At 40.6% G+C, this 24,342-nt stretch overlaps 1 protein-coding gene across 2 annotated transcripts; it reads left to right on the top strand.

Moving 5' to 3' along the window:
* Positions 1-437: 437 nt before the first annotated feature.
* Positions 438-16,983, top strand: LOC5565230 (elongin-C). Of its 2 annotated transcripts, none has more exons than XM_001649506.2 (3): positions 438-602; positions 748-976; positions 15,788-16,983. In XM_001649506.2, the coding sequence occupies exons 2-3, from the start codon at positions 771-773 to the stop codon at positions 15,927-15,929; spliced, it is 348 nt and encodes a 115-aa protein (XP_001649556.1). In that variant the 5' UTR covers positions 438-602; positions 748-770; the 3' UTR covers positions 15,930-16,983. The 2 variants fall into 2 exon arrangements, with proteins under 2 accessions (XP_001649556.1, XP_021705653.1); XM_021849961.1 differs by lacking the exon at positions 438-602 and adding an exon at positions 668-688.
* The last annotated feature ends 7,359 nt before the right edge of the window (positions 16,984-24,342 follow it).

Raw genomic sequence — 24,342 nt, 5'->3', positions numbered from 1 at the left:
TCTTTAATTTGTCTTTGATCCTATGTTTATCGATAGCCCATTTGCCTGAGTGTGGCGGTTGTATCTCGGAAACAACCTCTTACTTTTTTCTCCGTGCTGTGCAGTGTTGCCACTTTTCACTGGTTAGTTAACGAATCCGTTATGTCAACGCGTCACTGACAGATGCAAAATAACATTCATCCGTTGCTTGTCTTTCTACATGCGAAAACTTTTTCGACACGACGTAAGTTATAAGTTTTATTTAATTTTCCATTAATTAGGAACACGCATTTTTACCATAAAAAACGAGACAACTTCTATTGTATGTAAGTTAAACTTTAATCATAACCCACATGAGTTAAGCGAAAATTCTATACGATATACTTGTTAATATTGGTTATGCCTTGGTCAGAAAGTCTGAAAGTACACAATGATAGTTTAACTCAACGAATTCGACTCATTGGAAAAGTACCCAAGTCAGCACTGTTTAGCGTGTGTCAGTTCTTAGGTTTTGCTAGTGGAGTTTACAGAAATTACTATTTTCGGTTCGTAATAATTATTGAACCCAAACCGTACTTATTGGATTTCCTTCCTTCTTTTGCTACGAATAAAGATATCTAAAGGTGAGTATGTTTTCCGGTTTCTTGCGTCGCTTCAGACGGGTGTATCAATTCGACCGAAAAAACCTTGAGCATCATTCTCAAGAACTGTGAAGTCATCCTTCAACTCTGGCCAGCCTGTGGTTATAATCGAATCTTTACCTTTCAGGCATTTCCCCCGCCGGATTTACGATGGAAGACCGCAGCGGAATCGAACGCATCTACGGAGGTTGTGAAGGTCCGGATGCCATGTACGTGAAGCTAATTTCCTCCGATGGCCATGAATTCATTGTCAAGAGGGAGCACGCCCTCACTTCGGGGACAATCAAGGCCATGCTTTCCGGACCCGGACAGTTTGCGGAGAACGAGGCAAACGAAGTTAACTTCCGAGAAATACCGTAAGTTTGAACAAACCTATAGAAGGGGTCATCCGCCAAAGGACGCAAACTTTAATTATATAATTTGGTCGTTCGTTTGGAATCGCTTATCTCTTCTGGTTGCCGGTCTTTCCGAGATTAGCAATGTTAGGTGGTTTTGTTTTATTCATTGTGCGTCTCTCCGGCTCATTCGATCGCGCTTTCTGTCGTCTGACGATGCACGAGTGGACTTTGGACCATGAGTGTTTTGAGAAGCTTGGTTTGATTAAAATTGCCAATCATGGGATTGATGCGGTAAGAAAAATTTGTTGCATTATTGTGAGTCGAACTGTAATGCTTTGTTTATCTCTGGGGTTTCGTCTCAATGGGAACAGAGCCTGCTTCTCAGCTTAGTGTTCTTATGAAAACTTTCACAGTTATTAAATGATTGCCTTCTTTGCAAATTTACCATGTTTGCATGTGTATATCGTGTGGTAGGTACGAACATTCTTTATGCCCTGGGAGTTCGAGGAATTCTGCTTTGAGAAAAAATCCTCCGACCGATGGGATTCGAACCCACGATCCTCAGCTTGGTATTGCTGAACAGTTGCGCGTTTATCGCTACGGTTATCTGGGCACTCACGAACAACATTCTATGTTATTTTTTTATAATTATTGCCTCCGGCATTAACATAAATACAGGGTTGGTAGCGAGTCTTTTTTTAGCGACTTCATGTATCAGGTATCAGAAGGCCGGCTCCAGAGGCTCGTTCCCCGCCATTTGGAAGATGTGTACTCAAGGTTCGCCATATTTGAGCCTATTTCATCATCTACCCGATGAGAAAGGAGAGGGAAGGGAAAGATGGGTGGAAATAGGGGAGGCATAAGCGAAATGAGAGCCTGTAGCTGCCCACAAGGTTAACTAGACAGAAGTTCCGAAAGTAATGTTCTTGAACTAGCGCCACTTGGGCTGTACCATTTTGCATGAGTCTGCAAAGATTGAACGTTGCTATTCTTTTACGCTAAAGATTGATCTGAGCTATCCTAACCGTAGCCACTAGCCAAACTAGGCAGGATTAAATTTTTTACAATCTTAGCACAAACAAGACCAACAGCGAAAAAACCTGCTCGGTATCTATTGAAAGTCGCCAAAGGCGAAAAAGCACAGAACACACTGTGTAAAACGCATAATGCGAAACCATATAGGTAAAAATTTATATTAAATACCATGATCCCACAGTTATGGATCAAATAGTGTGGAGTTCAACCTATAAAATTCAATAAAATGACATGGAAAACGTAAAATTGTAATTTAAAAGCACGAATTGAAACGTTTTAAATTGGAACTTCGGTTAACAAACTGTTTTGAGTGTAATATTTACATAGGATTGCATAAAAATTAAAAGTTGAATCGGTTTCTGAAAACCATATTATGGATCAATTTTTATATTATGGATCAAATTGTGACACATTACGGATCAGTGCGCAAAATCAAGAGATTTTCAACTCAATGCATCTGTATTGCATGATTTGACGAAAATTAACAATGTGCCACATACTACTGCAAAAAATAGCAGTGTTAAAGCTGGAAACAAGGGTAAAATGCCTTTTTTATTGAGATGCTGCATTATAGTAACTGAGACATGAACTGTTTTTGCTCCACACCAAGATCTCCACCCATTTTTGTCCGCTAAAAAATGAAATTTACAAACCTTGATGTTTGATTAGTTTTATCCTTAGTGCTATTGTCTGAAAATGTCGAATCCAATGCTTAAAATGGCAGAAATCTACATTCTTTGGAAGTGATCCATAACCGTGGTAAACAATCATTTCCGGGTCCATATTATGGATCACTAGTTAGAAGTGCTATTATTCGGTTTTTAGAATCAACAATCCAGAAAAATGTTTTCCAAAGATGAATTTATACTAAATCGAAGCGAACGAGCATGTTTTATGCTATAACATTTGAATTTTACCACCTGTGGGAGCTTATGAATGCTGACGGCACTTCTTACAGAAAACGACCATATAATGATAGCTGTGTGGTACCAACTAAACATTTGTCAAAAAACACCGTTGTTTAGCGGTTGAATGTTGTGCTTAACATTACAAATGGTAGAAGACAAATAATATAACTTGGAAAAAATATGTTTTACGTCAACGTTTATGTTTTAAGCGAGTTATCCGATGTTGAACGCCAAAGTGATCCGTTACTGTGGGTGATCCGTAACTGTGTGGGCATGGTAACATATTCATAATCCCACCCTTATTTAGCCTATCGGTGACCTACGCGCACATTGCTTCCAAGCTAGGAGGAGGATGCAGAGGGCTAGCAACAACGTCGAAAGAGAAGAAAGAAGATTGCCCTATAGGGCGGCAAGGGCCGCACTCAACAAGGCAATCAAGCTCAGCAAGAAAGCGTGCCTGGAAGAGCTCTACCGCAATGCCAACGAAAACCCGTGGGGGAATGCCTACAAAGTGGCCATGGCAAAGATGAAAGGTCCAGCAATACCACCCGACAGATGTCCGGAGAAAATGAAGGTTATTATCGAAACTCTTTTTCCGACGCACGAGCCTACGGTCTGGCCACCTACACCGTACGATGAACAGGATGTACACGACGAAGAGACCCGTGTAACGAACGAGGAACTGGTCGTGGTATCGAAAGCCTTACCAGTGAAGAAGGCACCGGGTCCGGACGGGATTCCAAACTTGGCCCTTAAAACGGCAATCCAGGAGAATCCAGACATGTTCAGGACTACACTGCAAAAATGTATGGAGGACGGAAACTTTCCCGACATTTGGAAGCGACAAAAGCTGGTGCTGCTACCAAAGCCAGGTAAGCCGCCCGGCGATCCTTCTGCATATAGGCCGATATGCTTGTTGGATACTGTCGGAAAACTGTTGGAGAGAGTGATTCTTAACAGGCTTACGAAGTATACGGAGAACGAGAACGGTCTATCGAACATGCAGTATGGATTCCGGAAAGGTAGATCTACGATAGATGCCATCCGAATGGTAGTGGAAACCATGGAGACGGCACAGAAGCAGCAGAGGAGAGGGAACCGATATTGTGCGGTTGTCACTCTTGACGTTAAAAACGCTTTCAACAGCGCCAGCTGGGTAGCAATTGCCGACTCGTTGCACAGGTTGAGGGTGCCTAAGTATCTATGTCAGATTCTGAAAAGCTATTTTCAGAACCGGACACTGATATATGAAACAGATGCCGGAAATCAGAAATCTGTTGGTTACGGCGGGCGTTCCACAGGGATCCATCTTGGGTCCCACCCTTTGGAATGTCATGTACGATGAAGTGCTGAAGCTGAACCTGCCCAGAGGAGTCAAGATTGTCGGTTTTGCGGACGATGTAGTGCTTGTAGTGATCGGCGAATCACGGGAAGAGGTGGAGGTACTGGCAACGGAGGCGATAGATGCCGTGGAAAATTGGATGCGAGAGAAGAAGCTAGCGTTGGCCCATCAAAAGACTGAATTGGTTATGATCAGTAACCGGAAGGCAGTACAAAATGTGAGCATCATGGTCGGTGAGTGCATCATAAACTCGAAGCGAGAAGTGAAACACCTGGGCGTGATGTTGGACGACCGTTTGAATTTCAACAGTCACGTCGACTACGTCTGCAATAAGGCGACAAAGGTGATATCGGCCTTATCCCGAATTATGCCTAACAATTCTGCGATTACCAGTAGCAAGAGGAGGCTACTGGCGAGCGTGTCAACGTCGATCATCCGGTATGCAGCTCCAGCGTGGTCGGCGGCACTGAAGACAGGACGAAATCGTGCCCAGTTGAACCGTACGTTTAGGCTGATGGCAATGCGTGTAGCGAGTGCGTATCGAACGATATCATCGCACGCCGTGCACGTAATAGCCGGAATGATTCCTATCTGCCTTCTACTGGAGGAGGATAGCGAGTGCTACAGGGATCGAGCCACAGGGAGAGGCCGGAACAGAGCGAGAGCCAACACGCTTAGTAAATGGCAGCAGCAATGGAACAACGCAGAGAAGGGCAGGCGGACTTACCGACTGATTCCAAACGTGTCGATATGGACCACTAGAGCGCACGGCGAGATTAATTTTCAACTGACGCAATTCCTGTCTGGTCATGGCTGCTTTAAGCAGTACTTGCACAGGTTCGGCCACGCAAGGTCACCGTTGTGCCCTGAATGCCGAGACATAGAAGAAACACCAGAGCACGTAGTCTTTACTTGCCCACGGTTTGCACAGCAGCGAAGCGAAATGACTGCCATCGTCGGAGACGACGTGAACGTGGAAAATATCGTCCTAAAGATGTGTAGTAATGAAGATAAGTGGAACGCGGTGAACCGATCTGTTGTTCAGATTATGTCAACACTACAGCGGACATGGCGAGAGGAGCAGCGTCAGATGACGTAGGCAGCCCTGCCGAACGAAGAAGGGCGCCGGACTGTTTTCGACACTCTAAAAGAGCGGACGAAGGGAAAGTGATACTGCTCGGTTCCGGGAGATATTCCTTTGCCGGGGAACTCTCCGCCGGAGTAGGCTAGATCCACCGCCGGGGACTAGCTGAGTAGACGCGACGTAGCACCGGTCCCGGGTCGTAGGAGCACCAGTGAACCGGAAGTTAGCCTCCACCGGAATCGCTGGACTGACTCCGGCACCCTACCGGTCGGCCCGTAAAAAATTAAAGAGCAGCAGTAGCAGCATCAGAAGAAGAATCGGTATCGGAAGAACTTCCATCGCCGGGGAATTCTTCGTCGGTGTAGGCTAGGTTCACCGCCGGGGACTAGTTGAGTAGACGTGTCATAGCGACGGTTGAGGGTCGTCGAGGCACCAGTGAACCGGAAGCTAGGCTCCACCGGAATCGCTGGACTGACTTCGGCACCCCTCCGGTCGGCTCGTATCGTAGAAGTAGAAGAATCGGTATCGGGAGAAATTCCACCGCCGGGGAACTCTCCGTCGGTGTAGATTAGGTCCACCGTCGGGGACTGGTCGAGTAGAATACGTCGGAACGCTGGTATTGAATAGTCGGGGCGCCTACGAACCGGAAGTTATGCTCAACCGGAATCGTTGGACCGACCTCGGCATCTTACCAGCTGAACTATGGAAAGGAGATAGTCGCCGTAACCGTACGAGTGCGGGCTTTGTATGAGCTCAGAGTGGTGCACAAACTGGAGCCGAAGGGCTCAGAATGTTGCATGTAGGTACTAACAAATTGACGGGTCGCCAAAGGGCGAAAATAGGTATTAACAAATTACTAACGAGTGGAGCCGAAGGGCTCAGCATGAGGCACGTCGTTGAACGGTTTTAAAACTGCTAACAGGAGTCGAAGGGCTCAGGAGCCAAAGGGCTCAGGAGCCGAAGGGCTCAGGAGCCGAAGGGCTCAGCATGTAGAATAACAAATTGAAGTGGTGCGCTCAGCACGTTGTCCTCCCCTTCGAAGTAATACCGGAAGGTAGTTCCGGAGGGTGATGGTGATGGTACTGAACCTAGGAGAGTGTTTTTAGTGGGGAAGGCACTAAGTGGATCCCACACCGCGCCAAAAATTACACTGGCATGAGCATGAACAAATACAGGCCAGTCTATGAAGATTTTTAAACTCCTAGTTGCATGAAAGAAAAAAAAAACCCTTATTTAGCCTCAGGCTAGACTGAAGAAGGGCAGCCGATTATCTCGAAGAAACACAAGGTCACCTGCACCATTGCTACGGGTAGCACAGAAAGGGCACAGGCTCCGTTTGCTTAGACTTCCTTAGTGATCCTTTATAAGAATTATAATTATAATTGTTTTGCATAGAGCAAAATATATGAAATATTTTCCTTTTTTGAAATTTTGTCAATGCAATATTTAGTTGTTGTTTTTTCTGCTGTTTATTAGTTTGGAAATGTAGCTCAAAGATCTATAACGAAACAAACTACACTTTTTAGCAGTGAGGAAGTAATGTCCGTGTTACAATATTATTCTCGACACCGAGAGAACTCAGCACTGCTGGACTGTTGCCAAATCATTCCATTTTACTTCCGCTTATCTCTCATATAAAGGATCACCAGACCTCCCTAATCATTCATTTCTAGGCGCGGTACGCATCACACCATAAAATAGGGATCACCTGTGAGGTGGACTTTTCCATCAGAACAGGCATTCTGTACACGGGAAAAAAATCTGTAGTAAAAACTACTATTTTAGCTGACTACGCCCATTCTTAAAACTACCATTGAATTTAATGCCATTTTACCATGTTTACGATACAGCCCACACCATTACTGGTACATTCGACAGAAATCATTTTCACCAATCTGATTTCGACTACAGTCATGGTAAAATCAAATCAAGCGCGTTTCTGGTCCGCTGAAAATTGTCGGTGTGAGCGCTTAAGTTAACCCCCAATTTTTTTTTGCGTGTAGTGTTAATTCTTAGCCAATTGAAATAACCGCTACCGACACTACGCGGCTATCTAGGCAGCCCCGGAAAAAAAAATTAAAACTGATGATTAACTCCTGACGTGCCTACGCAACCGACAAGAAGAATTTAGGAAGGTTGTATCTTTGTTAATTTGTTTAAATGATTAGTCGATCCATCAGATATTTTCCCACTAATCGACTAATTATATCCTATCATAACCTATCCTGTCAACTACTGTAAGAAAATTAATGCCCAATTTATAGTAGGGTGCGATGCAAACGCCATGTCGTCTAACAACATAGTCGTATGTAATAGAGGGTATTCTAATACTTTTGTAAACGCTATCCGACAAGAGGTTCTTGATCTCACGATCTGTAGCGACCTTCTATCGGAAAAAAAATGTGAACTGGCATGTAAACTGATAAATGAAATCGAGAAATCTCTTGAAGCCAAAGAAATAGCCGTGGTTGCTTTTCTCGATATTGAAAGAGCATACGATTATGCATCCTATTGCTCTATGAGTTCAGCCATGGAAGCAAGGCTTGGATAAAAGTATTATCCCATGGGTTATGACTATGCTCAAGGATCGGATAATTTCTGCTGGTCTAGGAGGTGGGCTAATATCTATAAGATCTACTAAGGAGGGATGACCTCAAGGAGGAGTGTTATCGCCCTTACTGTGGTTTCTTGTAGTAGACGAACTCCTTAGAAATCTAAAAGATCATGTTTTTGAGGTTATTGGATATGACGAAAATGTGGCTATCGTGGTTCGTGAAAATTTGATAACACGATTTCCGATCGGTTGCAAACTGCGTTTAATATTACTCTCAAATGGTGTAGAAAAGAGGGGTTAAACGTAAACTCTTCAAAAACTATTATTGTGCCTTTTACCGGAAGGAAAAGGTAAAGCTTACATAGCCTTCTTTGAATGGAGTTCAAATTCAATTTTCTGAAGAAGTTAAACACCTTGGGGTTACTTTGGATAGGAAATTGAACTTGAACTCTCATTTGAACAAGGTCATAATTAAGGGTACAAATGCACTATGGGCACATAACATAAGTGGAACTCGAGTTCAAAAAGTGGTATCCACTTTATTATTTGCATGCTGGTATCAGGGCATCGAATTGTCAAAATAGTTATACCACCAATACATCAATCGCCATTGTATTGAAAGGAACCAAAGATAACATACATATATCCAGAGTGGCATAAAAAGAAATGTAAATAAATATGTAGATATAGCTTAAGAATTAGATTTACGCCACTCATAATTAAATCAATGAATAAGGCATCTATGTTGTTTCTAGTATATGGTATATTTAAGGTGATATTTTTAGGTTGGAAAGCAAAAGCTCTTTCACATTATAAAACAGGAACTACCATCAGTGTACCAGTTTCCGCTCATTTAAGAAGAATTTGATATTTGAAAACTTGCTGAAAAAATACCAGTGCAATTTTGTATAAATTTTTTTTGACAAACAATAAGTTACTTCTAGTAGAAAAAGGTAAAAATATTTGCAAAGGTGAAAATATAAAAAATATATTTATTTTATTGAACTTTCTGTTTGCTTCAATTGTACCAATACCCGCTCACGACAAAACATGGTGTTCCAATAGACGCTCAAAAATGTTCCAATAAACGCTCATATTTTTTTCAGGCAATATTCAGGCAATTTTTTTTTAATTTTTGCTGCATCACTATTTGTACCATTACCCAAAATCCATCAGGATGAGCATTATTAACACGAATGCCATTACTTAAAATGGTGCAGAATTTCCAAAAGAACCTCCAAAACTCAATTGATTTTTTTCCTAGAAACAAACTGTTCAACTTATTATTTGAGATGGTAAAGCACTTAAAAAATGTTTCACTACAGATTGCTTCTATTTTTGTTTAATGTGACAAGCACAAACAAACACAACGGTTCAGTAGCGACACAAACTCGAATGATATGATAACATGAATACCAATATTGTCTATTTGCTCGATGGCTAATGATGTTTCTGTAATTTGTAAGTAAAATAACAAAATACTTTTTTATTTAACTTTTATTTAAAGCATTTCAAATGTTTCTTTACAAATCGTACATTTCTGCGTTTTGACTGTGGAATCTGTTTTCGTGGTATTTTAGATTTTCTTTTCTTGTTTTACTTTTCTTTTATCCTTTTCTCTCTCTTCACTTTTCACGCCTTTAATTTTATGTTTATCGAATTTAACTGATTTTTTCTCAGTTTTGCACATTGCGCAATTGTGATTTCAAAGATGAACGCGGCTTCTTAGGCTTTCTTTTCTTGTCCTCCTTAACTGCTAACTTTTGTGCTTTTTTAATTTCACGCTCCTTTCGCTTTTGCTGTTTTTCAAATTCGATTGCTTCTTTCTCCTTCACCTTTGCTTCCATGAATAAAGCAAATTCCTTGCTTGTTGCGACAGTCGGTGGCCGCAAAACCTTCCGCTTTTGGGTTGTTTTCGTAGTCGTCGGTAGGCTGAATGAACTGTTGAATGCCACATCATCAACGTCGTTCTCCTTATCGCTGTTGTTCTGCTCCGGTTCAGCTTCTTTCAAGGGTGTACGTACTGGAGATGTTATTTGGCAGGAATCGTTTTGCGGTACAACACCTGTAGATTGAATAATATAAAATCCGTTGGTTTATTTCAAACAAAAAAAGAATTTATGTAAATACCTGCACGATTCATTTCATCCTCTGAAAATCCCTTGAAATCGCTCTCTTCATCCGAAAGTTCGCCTTCCCTTATTTGTTGTACTTCATCATTGACCGCATTGTCAGACTTAGCATTGCTGTAGAGGTCATTGCAACTGATTTTTAAATTCCTCCATACGTAGAAAAGGTTGGTGTCCGAAATATTGCCGGGCCAGGTAACCGATTCCTCGTGCTGCTGAAATTCTGCAAATTGCTCCATGGTGAGTCTGCTTTCTAGCAGTCGAATCAACCTTATTTCTGGTGAATCTGAAAGCAGCGATTCATTTCCGGATTCGTTTTCATTCGCATTAGATGGTAGAGAGGAGTAATCCACTGCATCGGGTGACCACGGATAAATTCCACTACGCATAAAGCCGCTCCGGATAACTGCTTCTTTTGATGTAAAACTAATGAGAGCATCTCGCATCAGAGGACACACTTGTGATTTGCTGATTGGAACCATTCCATGTTCTGCCCGGAACTTCAGGATTTGACTTTGCCAGTGCTTCTTCAAAGGTCCGAAAAAACTGACATCAAGCGGCTGAGTTAGGTGGGTTGAATTGGGGAACAGAGCAACGAGTATTATCTGATTTTTCTTACAAAATTCCGAAGTCATGAGTGTCGTGTGGCTTTTGTGCCCATCAACAAACAAGATAACCGGTAGTTGTATGTTTTCTTTCAAAAGCCACGGTTGAAAAATATTTTTCAGGAAATCGTAGAAAGCATCACTGGTCATCCAGCCACTAGCGGTTTTTTCAATTCCCCAGTCTGGAGGAGCGCTGGCACTAATTTCTGCAGGAAGTCGACACTTGTAAGGGAACAGCACCAATGGAGGGAGAAGGCGGCCGTCGGCGCTCGCCGTAAACAGTGCAGTATAGCTTTCCTTATCGTTGTTGGCGTAAATCGAATGCAAGTGTCGCAGGCTTTTCGGCGCAAGACACTTTTAGTTCTTCACCACCAGTTGAAAAGCTGTCTCGTCCAGGTTGAAAATTCGTGCGGGCTGATTCAATAAATATTCCACATTCGTTTCCTTCAAGTAGTCTTGAACTTCGAGGAACCACTTACGAATTTGGGATTCGGTAACAGTGGCGCGATGTTTTGCAAGAACACTAGGTTTTCGCAGCGAAATTTCCTTGTGTCGTCGCATGAACAACCTTATCCACTTCCGGCCTGGTATACCATCCTTGAATGGTGTTATTTTCTTCGTCAGTTTGACGAATTGAGCGACGCTTATTTTCAGGTGCTTCTCAGTTACAGGAAATCCAGTGCGAGCAGCCAGCTTCATCCAGCTGACTATGCGAGTCTCCTCACCATCAGTGAGAATGCTCAGAGGTCCTTTTTTTTCCTTGCGATACTTGTTACGAAGTTTGTCCCGCAAGGTTCCTGCTGGAACACCGTAGCGAGCCGCAGCTTGACTTATAGATATACCACGTTTTGCTGCATCCAAAGCAAATTCCACTGCTTGAACAGTGTATTTTGTTTTTTTAGTTGCCGGCATCCTGTTTAATAAAAACAAAACATACATTGAGCGGCAATTAGCACCAGCTAGTTTTTTAGCGGCCCAGAAACCGCTCATCATTTTTTTTCAATTTGTACTCATGAAAAACGTTTCCATCGTGTAAATAATACTACAATATCGAGTGTTATGCGTAAAATTACTTACCTATTAACAATTTATGGCTTAAAATCGAAGAAAACTCACTTGAAATACTTAATTATGCGGACTGAACTTCTTAACCAAAACATCAACAACATGACGCTGCTGTCTATTTCAATGAGCGCGGCACTGAAAAAATACAATTACTCAAATTTTAACACTTTTTTGTTCAAAATGTTTGATTATATGTTAAATAGTTGATTTCAATAGTGATATGTACTGATCGTATTGGTGATAAAGATAAACATGTTTATTTAAATTCAAGTTTAATGTACAAGTGAGCGGAATCTGGAGCATGAGCGGGTACTGGTACACTGATGGTATTTTGATAGGAAATAATATTTCAGAAAAGATCACATTCTGTGACGATGATACATGAATATTGGAGAGTACGTCAAAAATCATTTACATTTCACGAAAAAATAAATGCGTTTTATCTTCAAACATTGCTTCCCAACGTTGTCGAAGGAACCCCGATCTTAATGACTGCAATCTTTGCAGCAACTGGTCTACTGCTCGAATCATACACGCAGCGAACTGGACTATCGAAATTTATACATTTTGCCTTATGAAAGGTGGAACGATTATTCCAATATGAACGCTTTATGTATCGTTTCATCCCACATCAAGACGTCGATAGGCGCGGGGTGTACGCACGAGCCTATCGATCGCAAGGTTCTTGGTTCGAGTCCAGGTTGCCGCGAAAACACATATGTTATGTGCTATGGGTCTGCAATAAAGCTCTAGGAAAAACTTGGGTACTGCGACCTAATATGGTAAACTTGATTCATTCAGCAATAGTCCAGCCGAAAATTACTTATGCTTCACTGATATGGTGGCCCAAAACAAATGGGGTAAACGCTCAGAAAAAGCTGGCTAAGTTGTAGGCACCATCGGTTGCTTTGCATGCCCTTCTTAATATACTTTGCATCAATTCATTAAATTTCAAGCTGCAAAAAATGCCTTACAGTTTATCCGTTTTAATAAAATATTAGGTGGTGATTTGACTGGTCACATGAATATCATCAAGGAATTCAACTTGAATTCAGATATGAAAACAATAGAAGATTGAATGACAATGAAGACTAACTATGATGTTCCCTTCAAAGTGGTTAAACCAAGCCACTATATTTGGAATTCTGGAGGGCCAAGTTGACGTCCAGGTTGTATTGTATGTTTTACCGACGGGTCAAAGATTTTCGACAATACCGGAGCAGGAGTTTAGAGTTGATGATACCGCCCTGGTATCAGCAAGTTAATCGATATGGGGCGCAGTCCTACTGTGTTCCAAGCTGAAATACAAGCCATCATTGACTGTACGTGTACAAATGTTTTCTTCAAAAGAAACTACAGGTTTGCAAAGATCTGTATTTTCTCGGACAGTCAAGCAGCTTTGAATGCTGTAAAGACATTCTCATGCAGATCAAAGTTAGTGTGGGAATGCATTTTTTCTCTGAAGCAATTGGCCAGTAGGAACGAAGTTACATTGTACTGGGAATGAAATCGCCAACAATCTAGCAAGACACGGTGCAGCTTCGCGCTTTGTCGGCCCTGAACCGTTCTGTGGTGTTTCTGAGTGCACACTCAGGGTAAAACTGAAAAATTGGGAAATGTCCATGGTAGAATCCAATTGGAACGCCACGGATACATCCAAGAAAGCGAAAAGATTCATAAAACCCAGTCTAGCAAAAGCCAGGGCTATACTGAATTTTAATAAAGGAAATCTTATGGCCTGATAACCGATCACTGCCCAAGTAGGTATCATCTTAAAATATAGGGAAATTCCAATCCTCCGAATGTCGTTTTTGTCAAGCTGAAAATGAAACTGCGGAGCATTTACTCTGCAATTGCGGAGCATTGCTTAATCAAAAAATGTTTACATTTGGGAAAGGGTTATTAGAGCCCTTGGAAATTTGGCAAGGTAGTCCTAATAGGGTAATAGACTTTATAAAACGAGTTTAGCCTAATTGGGATAGAGTGCTACATCAACCAATGTCTATAACATCTCAATTGTGAGAAGATATTAGATGAGTACCAGATACAATATAAGTCATATCGCAATATTCCTAAATAATGGAAGCAGTGGTTAACCCGTATAGGCCTGAGTGAAAGCAAAAATTCTAAAACCCTCACCGCTCAGCGAATTCTTAATGGATTCAAATGATTTTTTGTCAGTATACTGTCTGTCAGTATACAAATCTCAAGTCACAGATAATTTCCGGAATCGGTTATAATGTGGCCACTACATGACGGACTTTTAAGAATATTGCATCAGTGTAAACCTTTTGAGAAACGAATGAATTGGATAACTATGAGTTTTGCATTTAATAAATCCTACAAATGACCATTTTCGGGTCCCGAGATGCCGCAAACATACGATAAAGTGGCCAATTTGTATTTGAACATCTGTTTCAAGCTTAAGGGGGGTCTGTAGCCTTGAGGTTACGCTTTCGCTTCATAAGCGGAAGATCATGGGTTCGATTCCCGGCCCCTCCACAACAAAAAACCCGTCCAGCCACCAGAAGACGCCTCACGGAGGACCGTGCTTTGGGGGAGAACTTCCATCCTCCGTCAGTATCAGATGGTGACTGAGACAAACTGACCCTCTTCGCAGGCAGCTAGCCTCACTAACAGCAGATCTCTCTCCTACCTGCTCGGTTTGAGAGTAAAAGAGTAGGAGAGAGTGAAAGTAAGATGTAAATATAGATAAGTTAAAAATAGATCTGTATCGGTAAAGAAGAAGCTACAGATCAACTGAATCCGGCACAGTAGTGGCCACGAGCACAGAGTGCCTTAAACAAAAATCTGTTTCAAGCTTATGGGAACGCATTTAAGGTTACAATTATGTTTGATTTCTACTTTTCGAGAATTGAAACGGTTTAGTATCCAACAAATCTATAGCTGGTTCTTCAGGGCATTATCGGTCATTCCGTTGTCAGTTATTAATAGGACATACTTCTAACACAGACAAACAGACGTCACACTCTCATCATTGTGCATCGACCACCTTTTTAACGGTCGATTCAAAAATATGGTAGGTGGCCAAACCGCCACCTGCAGCGCTCGCATCGTTTTTGTTCGCGTTTGACGTTTACACACTACCGCCATCTGTTGGCCTGTCGGCCAAACAAACCGATTTTAGCATTGGGCGTACATGTCCTCGTGACTATGATTTTGATCGAGATTTGTTCTAAGTGTTACGTCTGTTTGTCTGTGCTTCTAATCTTCATTTTTCAAGGAAAACAATATCGAATAATGCTCTTTTGGAATTGCATCATACATGACTTCCGGGGTCATTATGTCCGGGATATTATAGAAAATTTTAAACAAAAATGTATCCAACGCCTAAGTTATTCCATGTCATTCGGAAAAAAACAACATGGCATTTTATGACGCATCTTATGGTCCCGCATATTACTGTACCACTGCAGTATCTTCCCTTTTCAAATTATGCCAAACGACTATTATGCCAAACAACTGTTATGCCAAATGGCATTATGCCAAACGGGGTAGACCCGAACTCAGATTGGTCTAAGCCCTATAACTGCCCAGAGGGGTGGTTCTTATTCAGCAGCCTTTTTTTCAATCGAGAGATCTAAGTCACTTGTCCCTTTGTCCAACCGAGAAACTGATGCCTTCAGACTCCAAAAATGACGAAGATATCTTTAATTGTGTTTGCAAAAAAAAAAATCATGTTCGTCGAGTTTGATTTTACTTTTTGTCATACGTCAATTTTTCTGCGCGTTGGTATAAAGGAATGCTTATCATGGAAAAAAAATGGATAAAATACTAAAGGAATTCACTTGGAAAATTATCAAAAATTTCTGAAGGATCCTTGATAGACGCCACTTGAATAATTTCTAAAGGAATCTTTAGAGAAATTCCTAGTTGAAATCTCAAAGAAAATCTTAGGGAAATTGATGAAGAATCTCTGTATGAGCCTTTAAATAACTTTGTAGGAATTCCTGGTGGAATCTCTAAAGTTTGTATTTTGAGGACACTTATTTGCAACCAGCCCTGTCTTTGGCCAGGATTCCTTTTTCGTTGATAGTTTTCCTATAGTAACAAGTGACCTAATCAACTATCTTTGTTTCTTTACAGGTCGCACGTTCTGGAGAAGGTATGCATGTACTTCACGTACAAAGTGCGCTACACCAACAGCTCTACGGAAATTCCCGAATTCCCCATCGCCCCGGAAATTGCGCTGGAACTGCTGATGGCTGCTAACTTTTTAGACTGTTAGGTACTAAACATAGAAAAGTGCGTGTGAACGATCGAGAAAAAAAACTAAGAGAATGACCGAAGGAAACAGCGGATTGGGTATTGGCATGAGTAGAACACGAAGAACACTCATAAATCAAAAGCATATAATTTGTCATCAATATCGTTAGTACTAAGGAGTAAAGAACCACACAAACCCACAACGCTGAATGCAAATACTCCCAATTTCATAATGATGTTGCTTCGAAAAAAACGGCAAAGGAAAACCTATGTGAAATGAATCTAAAGCTAGAAAGATACTGTTCAAACATTTTGTAAATATTCTGCGTAGACAGACAGACATCTATCAGAGACAGAAAGTTGCCTGTTTGACTGCTACAAATATTTAACATTACCGCCTTATCGGAATAGTAATATTTCGTAAATTGATTTGGATTTTTCATATGTATTGCAGATTGTGAGGAAAAAGATATGTTTTACCAACAAATTCTAGGATTTTAAGCATCATAATTTATTTGTTTGTTAATATAGTTGAAGCTGAAGTTGGCCAATAACTGATTTTTGGAGCATTTCATAAAAAAATACAATAAAATTGGAAGAACATTAATTTGAGTTGTGAAATCTTTTCTTTTCCTGAGTTAAGAGATGATCATGACTGAGTGAGCAGCTTATTTCGTTTTTTTTATTCCGATCTTCTGTATTGTCTGCTTGTCTTATTGTTTTACTATTGCTATTCTACTATTGAAAGTCATATAATGAAAACAATTAAACCGAATCTGTATTTTGAAACAGGGATACAATTATTCGCTTTTCATAAAAAGTGGAAAACCTTCAATCAGATGTCCTATGAGATGCTGCCAGGGTGGTGGAAATTCTTACTATGTGCCATCCACAGACAAAAAAAGTTGCATGCCACTAAAAATTACACTGAGAAATTGCGATGGTGGTAAGTGGGTGGTAGCATCTTATAAAAGATCTGACTGTACATTGAGTGTATGCATCAAATTTTGTGTTTTAATTTGGCTTCTCATTTCCCAAAAAAAGGTTAAAGATTTTTGTGTAAAAATCAACATAAATGCATTTGAAAACTCATTAGCTATAAACAGAAATTCAAATACTTGTTGTATAGGTAATTACCTAAAATAAAAAACAATTCAAACAGTTTGCTTTGTAAGGCACAGTTTTAACTTTTTCGTTTTTGAACAAGGTTCATCACAATTTCTAGATATACCAACAGGCATCATAATCCGGGAAGTGAGAAACCGAGAAATTTCATACCACTATTAGACTAATAAAATTAAGAGTAAATACATATGGGGTACATTTGGCAACGGAAAAGAGTGTCTCAGTTTTAATAGCGAAGAAATACCACATTTAGTTGAAGACTTAATATTGAGCTTGGACAGTAGTGTGGGACAAAATGTAGATTCTCGCTCCAGTCCACTTTTTGGATTGCATTTAGGTCCCATAACAACTGTGCAAAATTTCAGCTCGATCGAAGAAACTATATTTTAGCGCCAGCCGTTCAAAGTTTGTATGGGATTTACTATGGGAAAACTTACTTTTGCAAAGAAAAATCGTCAGAGGTCGCCCATTGACCTCTATAAAAATTTTGAACACATATCTCGATAGGTATTTTTACGATGCAGAATATTGCCGAAGATCGCGAAACAATCCGACACTTGTGAAAAAAGTTATTCAATGAAAACCAATTGGCAAGGCAACGTTGATTAACACGTAAAGAAATAACAATAATAACAAAATCACTCAAAATTTCCGAATAGTCTATGCTTAATAACTTTTTTTGCAAGCACCAGATTGTTTTGCGGTCTTCGGCAATGTTGTTCATCGTAAAAATACCTATCAAGATCTGTGTTCAGAATTTTTATAGAGGACAATGGGCGACCTCTGGTGATTTTTCTTTGCAAAAGTAAGTTTTCCCATAATAAATCCCATACAAACATTGAACGGCTGGCGCTAAAATATAGTTTCTTCGATCGAGCTGAAATTTTGCACAGTTGTTATGGGACCTAAATGCAATCCAAAAAGTGGACTGGAGCGAGAATCTAAATTTTTCATATAGCCGTGTCCCAGGCTATTGGACAGCTACCCCTCCGAAGTATTCGGTAACGCATCGAATCACGTCTAAAGCCATCAATAATTCATGATTTTTTAGTAATTTACCTGGAATATTCATATTTTTAAATCGAATCGACCAAATGTTGAGATGGAAGTGGCAATATCAGACCCACTATATGTAGATGTAATGTATGGTGTATCACAAAAATGAATCGTGATCTGGTATTTTTTATAGTAATTTCGAAAAGGTTTTGGAATGAAAAGCATGTCGTAGAATTTTCTGGGCCTTCCTTAGCCGAATGGTTAGAGTCCGCGGCCACAAAGCAAAGCCAAGCTGAAGGTGTCTGGGTTCGATTCCCGATCGGTCCAGGATCTTTTCGTAATGGAAATTTCCTTGACTACCCTGGGCATAGAGTATAATCGTACCTGCCACACGATATACGAATGCGGAAATGGCAACTTTGGCAAAGAAAGCTCTGGGGTCCCGGAAGGTGGATAATTCGATAATTCGATGAAATTACTCAGATTCATGCCCCAAAACCAAATAAATTGTGCCCAATTCTTCACGATTTTTTATGTTTGGGATTCCAGGAACCGGTCCCGCATGGATCATACTGGATTGATTTTTTTCAGGGGATGTGCGCTAGTAATTGGTTCCTTATTACAGAAATTTTTTATGCCAAAATATTCATCAACCGAATAGTACCGATGTGAATTACATATACAATAATGCAATGGAAACTTACTTTTCGGATGTTCTGGGTTTCCGGAACCGGGTAACAAAGTGATTTGCGAATTTCTACTGACAATCTACGTGAATACCTATTCGAGGGGTCCCAGATAGCCGTACCGGTAAAACGCGCAGCTATTCAGTAAGACCAAGCTGAGGGTCGTGGGTTCGAATCCCACTGGTGGAGGATCTTTTCGAGTAGGAAATTTTCTCGACTTCCCAGGGCATAGAGTATCTTCGTACCTGCCACACGATATACACATGCAAAAATGGTCATTGGCAAAGTAAGCTCTCAGTTAATAACTGTGGGAGTGCTCATAAGAACACTAAGCTGAGAAGCAGGCTCTGTCCCAGTGGGGACGGATTACTTGTTTAGTTACGAAACTACAGGTTGTCAAAGTAAGGGTCTCTAAAGGGACTATCTTTTTATATGTAGCCGGTCACCGGGAACAGTGACCAAATCCGAATCTCCCGGAGGGTTTCTGAAATTAGACATGTGTGCCTTTCATTTAACACTTCAGTCGTCGCGCTGTTGTATTTTGTACAACACTGTTGAAAAAACCGACCCTTTTCGTTCACAACACCCTAAGTTATAATTTGTAACTTTTTTTTATGGAAGCTCCCCTAGGGGTCATTCAAAACTTTTGTTTTTTGCAAAAACAAAATTTCACACAAAAAATAATTGAATATTGAAATGGGTCGAAAAAGACCAAAGGCCCTTACTAAGGTTAAGGATTTCTACTTCTTAAAAATATCAACAATAATTTTATGAGGAGGACTTCTTGCAATCTTTTTAAGGGCAATTCAAAGAATTCTTACCAATCCAGACCATACCAATTTTATACAAGTATACCAAGGATTTGTAAAGAAATATTTCTAATAGTATTTATTGCATAGGGTGATCTACCTTGGGTCGTTAGGGTATTCAAAAGTTGCGCTCTGACTCGTTTTGCCAACCGCAGACAACTTTGACGCACAAAATGAAAAAAAATATAGTGAGAAATTTATCATTCATAGATCTTACCTTTCTCAGCGCCCACCTTTGCGAGAGAGTCCGCCTTCTCATTGCCATAAATTCAGCAATGTGAGGGGACTCATATAAAGGTAATCTTGTATGATCTAGTTTCATTTGCAGGCAAGAATTTTATTTTTATTTATTTATTTATTTATTTTATTTCCTTCATCTGACTTTTGTCTTAATGAATATTGAGGTGGTGGGGAAAAGTCCCTTGGAGTTGACACTAGGAGAAATTGTGGCCAGTCTCCAAAAGACGTAAAAACCCCGCATCTTTTCAAATATCTTTCTTTATAAAATAACATGACTTATAAAAATACACTAAACACATTAAGTAAGCAGGACATACAATTTAAAAATGAGTCAAGTATTGCAAATATACAGAGGTATTCTCCATCAGCATCTGAAAAAAAAAAACAAAAAGAGACATGTAGCTAAATTTTTCTAACGTTAAGTTATTGGACATATTCTCGCCTGAAAGTCTGTTTGTTGAATCTAATGCTGCATTCATGCTCAATGGGTACCCCTTTGCAGTACTCTTCTTTGGAATGTAGCTGCAGTCATGTTGAAGTCGAACAATTCATATGCTTCATTGAATACCGTCTGTACGGCATTGATCGGGTTGTGTTGCCCATAAACCGTATTACTGCCTCCAGCCATGAAAAAGTTTCGCTGTCGCAGGATTCGTTCCGGTGCATAAAAATTTAACTGAGACAGGATTTCTGGTGCGTCTATTTCTCCAAGTATCACCTTCGCTGCAAATCCAGCCTGCTGTGCGGATCTTCTGCTGACCAGTGTATCAAGTCCAAGGAGACGGCATCGATGCTCGTACGGAGGCAAGTTCACCGGATCACGCCAGGGCAGAAAGCGAAGTGCACGTCTTATAAATTTCTTTTGGACAGCTTCAATTCTGTTTATCCAAGTCAACTGATATGGGCACCAGGCAACAACATTGGATTCCAACAGTGATCGTACAAGTGCGCAGTATAGTGAACGGAGACACAGAGGATCTTTGAATTCGTCACAGATTTTAAAAATAAATCCTAACTGTCGATTAGCTCTGGAAATAATGTCTTCAAAATGGATGCGAAAAGTGAGAGCAGTATCCAAAATAACGCCCAAGTCCCGTACGTGGTCAATACGCTCCAAGTTACGATTGCCGATGGTATAATTGTAGATCATGGGCTTAAGTTTGCGATGAAATGATATAACACTGCACTTGTGTAAACTCAAGGTAAGCTTGTTGATTGAGCTCCACTCAACAAAGATATTTAACAATTCTTGTAATCCAATGCAATCGTCGAAACTTTTGATTGTTAAGTATATTTTAACGTCATCGGCAAAAAATAATTTGCATCCTGTAGGTAGTAGACGAGACAAATCGTTGATGAAGAGCGAGAATAGTAAGGGTCCGAGATTGCTTCCTTGTGGTACGCCAGATAAATTGTTGAATGCAACTGATTTTTCAGAGCCAATCATTACACGTAGTTTCCGATTTGTTAAGTACGATTTAAGCCAGCAAATAGTATTGAAAGATACGCCAAGCAGCTCGAGTCGCTTCAACAAGATGTTGTGATCTACACGATCGAATGCAGATTTGAAATCAGTATATACCACATCTGTTTGTAGCCCATCGTCCATGTTCCGTATACAATGTGAAGCGAAAATCACCAGGTTTGTAGAAACAGATCTCTTTGGGTAGAATCCATGTTGACTGGTACAAATATAATCTTTACTGGCAGCGAATAACATATCATAAACGACGATTTCGAAGACTTTTGAGCTGGCACATAGGGATGTAATTCCACGGTAATTCTCAACGTCTCTCTTGTCACCTTTCTTGTATACGGGGAACATTATAGAGAGTTTCCAACTGGACGGAAAACGACATTGCTGTAGCGACATATTGAACAGAGAAGCTAACACTGGGCTTAAGGCATTGCAGCATCTTTTCAATACACAGGACGGGATTCCATCAGGACTTGAAGCAGTGGAGTACTTCATTTTGCTTATTGCAGCAGTGACCTGTTGACTTGTGATACTACTAATCGAAAGCTCACATACATTGATAGGAGTGTTTCTACAGGCAATGTCAATCTGTGAATCGTCGGCTTTAGTTTCATTAAATGCGCCTTGGAAGTGCCTAGCAAAAAGATTGCATTTTTCCGGAGTAGAGGAGGCATGCGACGAGCCCAAGAAAATTTCTGATGGCAGACCAGTCTCATTGCGCTTCGATTTTACAAAATTCCAAAATTGTTTAGGATTTCTGCGTAAATTATTTTGCGTTCGTATAGCATAACGTTTGTAAAGAAGCCGATTATACAGTCGATATTTATTACTTGCTCTGGTTAAGGCCTGCTTGGCAACAATACAACGAGTTCTACAGTATTTCCGAAGCGCTTTGGATCTCTTCCGTTTCAAGTTTTTGTCATGTCTACCTATCTCAAGTGATATTAATTATTCTGCCTTTTGGCTTGGTACCTTTTATCTGTTCGTACCTACGGTATTTCTGAGCTATAAGTACTGGCTGCAGTTGGCGCAGAGGAGAGACTTCCCGAACTGTGGACTGATTAACATATTATTTTATTCTTTATTTTCAGGATATAAAAGTGGCGACGAGGATCATGGAAACGTGTGTTGAAGATAATCGATTTTCTTTGGGGTGGCGAATTGCCAATTGTATCTATTTTTGAAAGTGTGGTGAAATTGCCAATTGTATCTGTTTTTGAAAGTGTGGTGAAATTGCCAATTTGTGTTGAACCAAATTGTTCTTCAGAGCTGACGAAATTGTCGTTTATTGTGAACATAGTTGTTCTTTTGTGAAGCGATTGCTGTATGGAGATGAACGAAATTGTTCTTTAGTGTTGACGAATTTGTCAAATGTAATGTTGAGCAGTAAAATCCAATGATTTGAATGTTTTGTTGTAGTCTTGGAATTAGCAAATTTGCGTATTTGAGTATAATGAGTTGTTGCAACTTGTAGCTGGCTTTTAAAGAGTTATTAGAAAGTTTCTAAAGGGGAAAGGACTGTCATGTCTACCTATCTCAAGTGATATTAATTATTCTGCCTTTTGGCTTGGTACCTTTTATCTGTTCGTACCTACGGTATTTCTGAGCTATAAGTACTGGCTGCAGTTGGCGCAGAGGAGAGTCTTCCCGAACTGTGGACTGATTAACATATTATTTTATTCTTTATTTTCAGGATATAAAAGTTTTTAAGACGAAAGTTACTCCACGGAGGTATTGCGGGTGGCCTGCGTAACGGAACATGATCGGGCAAGATAGTTTGCATCATTCTTGTATAGCTGTCAACAGCAGCATCTATATTACCCGCAGCATTTAAAAATCGCCAATCGCATCGAAGTAGTGCTTCGCTTAAGCCGTGAAAATCAGCTTTGCGAAAGTCAAAACCAGATTCATACGAAACATTGTCAAACTTTATAGGTCTAGGCAGATAACAATCCAACTCTAAAGCAGGATGATCATTATCAAGAGCGCAGAGTGGCTCAATGGCCTCGGAAAGTGCACAGTTTCCAAAGGCTGCTTCGTTAACAAGAACCAAATCCAAAAGACGTTCATTCTGATTGAGTACGTGGTTGATTTGAATCAGACCGTGAAGAGAGAAACCATCAAGGAGGCTACTGCACGCTGTAGACATAGAAGACCGCATAACATCTATGGTTGGACTTGTCCTAGGCGTTGTGTTCCAGCGTAAATTTGATTGGTTGTAGTCACCGAAGAGATAAGCAAGATCGTTTGGTCGTAAGTTGGAAAAAACAGATTCCACGGAATCGATATGGTTGTTTATGCTTGTTAAGTCTGCCTTTCTATCGGGAGGGAGGTATAAGACACCAACGCTAATACTGAGTCCGGGTATATTCAGCTTTACCCAGATTTGTTCCAATGAGTCATGCATGGGAGAAGGATCTAAGCTGCAGCTTATTCTTGTTGAAATTGCGATAAGAACACCTCCACCGCGTGATTTTCTGCTATTGCGTCGACTTCGATCGTTTCTGAAGACGGTGTAGGAGTTTCCGAAGAGTTGAGGTGACATGATTTGATCGTCGAGCCATGTCTCCGTAAGAACAATAACATCGTAGCAGCAAGTTGATACAGCAGGAAAGAAATCATCTATCTTTGTGCGTAGTCCACGTACATTTTGGTAGAAAAAGGTTAACTTATTCCGTGCATCTTCTTCGTCCACACTGAAACAACAGCGAGAATTTGATTCAGGTGGTGCAGTATCATTCTCCGCTTCGGCAGGACATATACTGCCACCATTACCTGGGACACCTGGACCATCAGCATCGTTCCATCCATTGCGGTAAATAGAAGTGACGGGAGACTGTAAAACCAAATGGCTATTAAAATGAGCAGCATCCGTCCTGACTTCGGCACGACATATACGTTCATTAAATTTACCTGAGCAAGCAGGATTGTCTACTAGACAATCTTGGTGACATGAAGAACCACATATTGTCCTGGAGTTGTAGGTGGCGTCAGTTCCAATAGCCATCTGGTATGAAATATCCAATTGAATTGGTGCAGCATCAAGGGGTGCCTCGGCAGGACATATACCAGTGTTTAAATTACCTGAACAGTCAGGATTGC

This window comes from Aedes aegypti, chromosome 3 (assembly GCF_002204515.2).
Source record: "Aedes aegypti strain LVP_AGWG chromosome 3, AaegL5.0 Primary Assembly, whole genome shotgun sequence".
Classification (NCBI taxonomy): domain Eukaryota; kingdom Metazoa; phylum Arthropoda; class Insecta; order Diptera; family Culicidae; genus Aedes; species Aedes aegypti.
This window is presented reverse-complemented; position numbering and strand designations above follow the sequence as displayed.

Coding starts and splice junctions, on each gene's coding strand:
- LOC5565230 (XM_001649506.2), top strand. CDS start 771: ATGGAAGACCGCAGCGGAATCGAACGCATCTACGGAGGTTGTGAAGGT. Junction 977..15,787: donor GTTAACTTCCGAGAAATACC/GTAAGTTTGAAC, acceptor GTTTCTTTACAG/GTCGCACGTTCTGGAGAAGG.